General features: G+C 43.1%; 1 protein-coding gene across 1 annotated transcript; it reads right to left on the bottom strand.

Annotated features, from left to right (window-relative positions):
* Positions 1–2,063: 2,063 nt before the first annotated feature.
* Positions 2,064–3,860, bottom strand: LOC128132397 (uncharacterized). Its single transcript, XM_052768944.1, has 2 exons — positions 3,406–3,860; positions 2,064–3,288 (listed from the first exon to the last, which is right to left on the bottom strand). The coding sequence occupies exons 1-2, from the start codon at positions 3,858–3,860 to the stop codon at positions 2,064–2,066; spliced, it is 1,680 nt and encodes a 559-aa protein (XP_052624904.1).
* Positions 3,861–4,477: the final 617 nt, after the last annotated feature.

A 4,477-nucleotide genomic window follows, 5' to 3' on the forward strand; every position in this document is an offset into this window, starting at 1 on the left:
TCTTCTCAGCCTTCTCCTAGCAGTAGTAAGCCTAAGACTGACAGTGTTCTTGACAGGATTGATCGAAAGAGGTTTGAAGACGTTCTTAAACGACGAGTGTGTGGTGATAAGATCATCAAAGTTAAAGCTTCCAAACCACGTAATGAGAAAATTCTTACGTTGCTGATCACTTGTCACGGTCCTCAGCATTCATACACTGAAGTTGTCAAGAGGGATGAGCTGATCAAGTATGGATATTCTGAATGGATGGAACTACTTGAACTAGCATCCAAGCAAACCTCAGCTCACTCTTCGGAACTGACTTGTGCTCTTCATCTGCTGATCAAGAAAGTTCAGCGTTTGGATCTTGTTCCTAAAGAACGATCTCAGCATCAAGGCCAAAGGGTATCTGTTCCTAGAACTCGAAGAACCAAGTTTCAAGTTGATGGTGAAGATGTATTGGTTCTGGACTTTGGTGCTGGTGGAATAAACAATTCTCTTCCTATCAGTGTTGACCCGGTTCAGCATAAGTTTATCTCAGCTCCTGAACACGGAATGTTCTATCTTGATAAAAACAGAAAGATGTGTTTTCAGCGAACTGCTGAGATCCCAAAGGCTCCACCTACTCATCTCATTGGCTTAAGGAAAATGTGCATGAGTCATCAAGATCTCTCTGGAGAGTTTCACATCCTTATTGCCATGGAGCTGCTGAATAGAAGACAGGAGTTGCTGGATAGTCCTTACTGGCCAATAAAAATAGAAGCTGAAGCTGAGTATGAAGAGTTCCTGTCCAGAGGTGTTTTAATTTAGTTTCTTTTGAACATCATCATATTGGGGGAGATTGTAAGGTCAAACCTTGAAATATGATAATGTTTAAAACAGACCTCAGCATCAGCGCATATCTCAGTGTCAGCATCAGCGTTTCAGCAGCTTAGTTTGTAATAGTTTAGTTAGTGCATTGTAACAGATCTTGTATTTATCTTGTTTCCATAGTTAGCCTAATTAGTTAGCTGGCATTTCCCTGATTTATAGGGATTGTCTAGAATTGTAGTATATAATCTTTTGTATAGGTTTGTGAAAGATCATCTTTCACAAACCCTAATCGTTGCTTTGTGCACACAATAATCTCTTTGTGAGATTATCCTTCTTAGTGAAAGCTTTTCTTCGTGAATTCTTCTTATTCTTATTTACTGTTATTGTTTGATAAATTGATTGATCTTAAGGCCTTTTCATCATGGTATTTACATTGCCTGCTCTGCCCATAGTCTTGATCGTTGTTCGCTTGTGTATGGCAGAGGCAATCTCCTGGTCTATCTTCGCTACCTCATGTATGTAGCAAACAAGCATACGCTTGACATGATCGATTATTGGCTGATACTCCAGAGGATTTGACAAAAGAATATTAATGAGGAGTATCCAGTCATGAGGATTAAGGTTTGGCAGATCAGCGAGGGTAAAATGGTAGACTGAGCCTTCGGTTCCTCGAGTCACCTTGAAATTGACATTAGTGAATTTCCCTGCAGAATAGGGCTTCATTACCTTGATTGTGGTTATTTTCTTTGAGCTCCAAGTCAGGTATTGGGGTTGAGCAAACTCCAAGTAAAATTCCAGAAGATCCCTATCTACCTTCGGGTCTGGGGATGGAATAGCAGCAGTCGAGTTGAAGTAGTGGAAGATAAATGTCTTTCGAGTGATTGGCATGTCGAACTGTGCATCCTTGGAATTGTCAAGACCAAAGGAAATTATTGGCTCAAGCCAGAGAATGCTTGGCTCATCAATTGCACATCTTTGAAGCGAGTCTTTTTTCCACACAGGAAACATGGATTTTTTCTTCTCAAGGAGCTCCGCCTCCTTTCGCTTCAGCTCTAGCTCAGCTTGTTGTTTCTTGATGTTTTCTTCTATTTCTTTTTCATAATTCTTAACCTTCTGGAAGGGGTTCTTGGGATTCTCGACATAGACATCGTCTTCATTGTCTGTGTCATCCTCGCCGATTTTCTTCTTCTTTTTGTCTTTGTTACTGACCGAAGCCTCATTACCCTTCGGTTCAGTAGATGGTTTTGAGCCAGAGGGAGGAGGTTGCGTTGTCACTTTCTCTCCCCCTTTTTCGGTTGGACCCCAGTCACCGGAACACCCTCGATACGGCTAAGAATGTCCAATACCGGTCTGAGCTTGTCCGCCAGATGACGCCTGACAGTTATAGTGATGATCGGATCATGAGCCTCAATTAGATGAAGAAGGATGGAGTGAACATCTGTAGCAGAACTCCTAATGACCTCCCTTTCTGACTTGAGGTCATTAATCTCAGCATTAGCAGTACGCAGCTTGTGTGTTTGCAATTTAAGCTGGGCAGTACGTCTGTCTAGCTCATCCATAATGCGATTCTCCACAGCTAACTCCACCTCCAGTTGAGTTAAGCGTTCGTTGACATTAGCATGGAGCGTTTCATTGGCTTCTTCAATGGCTTGGCGTGCCGCTTCAAGGTTCGAGCGCTCAGATTGAAGAGACCTTTGAAGATTCTCTACTGAAGCGTTGACAGTTTGAGCGTTTTTGGCAGCAGCAGCCTGCAAGGAATCTAGAAATAAATGAGCTTCAGACACTAGTTTATCGACTTTTGCGGTCGCTTCCTTGAACTCCTTAGTAGAGGCTTCAACAGCAAGAGAGGCCTGTTGACATAAGGAAGTAGAGGCTTCGATTGCCTTGGCTACAGCAGATAAAGTGGCACTGTGTTCGGTGACAACTGAAGAGAACAAGGCCTTCAAGGCAGCTTCAGAATAGGCACCAGAGGAAGAGGATGAAAGCAGTTGATCAAGCTTTTCGTTTACCGATTTGAGATGACGTTTTGTAACAGGCTCATCGTCATCATCATCGCTCTGCACTCGATAAGGACTGAAATATGTGGAATCGAATTCGAAATCCTCACCACCTAAAATAGGGGTTGTTTCAGTAGATTGTGTGGGAGATAAGGGTTTTGAAGAAGGTGGAGGTTCGTTTGTGACAGGAAGTTCGGTTGTGACAGGAGGGTTGGGAACAGTAGAGTGTGGTTTTGTGGTAGTAGTGGTAGTGGTGGTATCTGTGAAAATGGGAGTGGGAATAGGAATTGTAGTGAATGGTTGTGAGGTGGTAATTGGAGAGATAAGAGGGATGGAGACTGGGATTGTTACAGGTGGAGGTGAAGGAGGATTAGAGTGAACTGGAATTTCTGGGGTAGGGGAGCGAGGCAGAGTATCACCTCGGCCCGAAGCCTCTTCCTCAGAGCTTTCGCTCTCAAATTCTGAAGGAGGAGCGTTCTTCTGCTTAGGAGGGACATATCTGAATCCGAATCACTAGAGGATTGAAGAATAAGTCTCCTAGCGGGCTTCTTCTGCTTTTTTGGTTGAGCCTAAGAAGTGGCAGCTTTATCAGATTTTTCGCTTCTTGGGTGTTTGCCCCTTAGTTGGTTTAATGACCGGACCTTCCTTCTGTGTTTCAGGCTTCTTATCCTTCTTGGCTGGCTTGTCAGCCTCTTTAATGGAACAAATCATAGTCAGTGTGAGCTCTCTTGGGCCTACAGATGGACGCTTCATGTACTGTTGAAGAACGTTACTCGACGCAGAAATACGAATGAGCATTGCTTCAGGAATGGATCCAATAAACGAAAACTTTGTTGGATCAGTAACGATGATTTTTTTCGTATGAAAGGTAGCAATGGATGAGAGCAAGGAGTCCGCCATTATTCGAACACGAAGGCGATCCATTTCCCAGTTGGTGATGAGAGACCAGAAATGCCCACATGAGATCTCAGAATGCCTGGATGAAGAGACCAAGCTTTGAACCAACTGATGCCAGATAATGGACCCATAAACTAGGTTAATTCCATTGTACAACCCATACAACACCGTCATGAATGACTTTCTTGCACCATCGGAGCCAACGCTTCTCTGAGAAAGTCCCTTGAATAACAGCGTAAAAGGGCCATTCCATTGAGGAGGAAGGTAGGACTTCTTGAACTTCATAATGGTGGTTAGGGTTTCGGTATACCCCATCTGATAGAACATAGAAAATAATTGACCAGTTGTAATTGAGTCAAGGTTTACCAGAGATGAAACTTGAGAAAGACCAATTAGGGCACATAATCGATGCTTAGAGATGGAGGTCTTCTCATCGTGGAGTTCAAAGTGAATATGTTCATTAATCTTGCCGTAGAATGCAGTAGAGTAGACAAGAGATAGCCACGACATGGGAACAACTTCAACTTTGGTCAGTACGTCGACGAGTGGTGATTATTTGAGACACTCAACCACATAAAACATATAGGGCTCATAGATGAATGGTGTGAGATCGATGATCAGGTTCTGTTGAGGTTTGATGGTGAGAAGAGGTTGACGAACTGAAGTATCGTGAACTGATGATGAGTCTGCCATTGGAGTAGCTTGGAGAAGATGATGAACAGTTGCAAAGAATCACTAGGTTTCTTTGAGAGATTTTGGGAAGTGCTAAAGGTTGAGAGAGTACCATTCCA

Source organism: Lactuca sativa, chromosome 2, assembly GCF_002870075.4.
Source record: "Lactuca sativa cultivar Salinas chromosome 2, Lsat_Salinas_v11, whole genome shotgun sequence".
Lineage (NCBI taxonomy): Eukaryota > Viridiplantae > Streptophyta > Magnoliopsida > Asterales > Asteraceae > Lactuca > Lactuca sativa.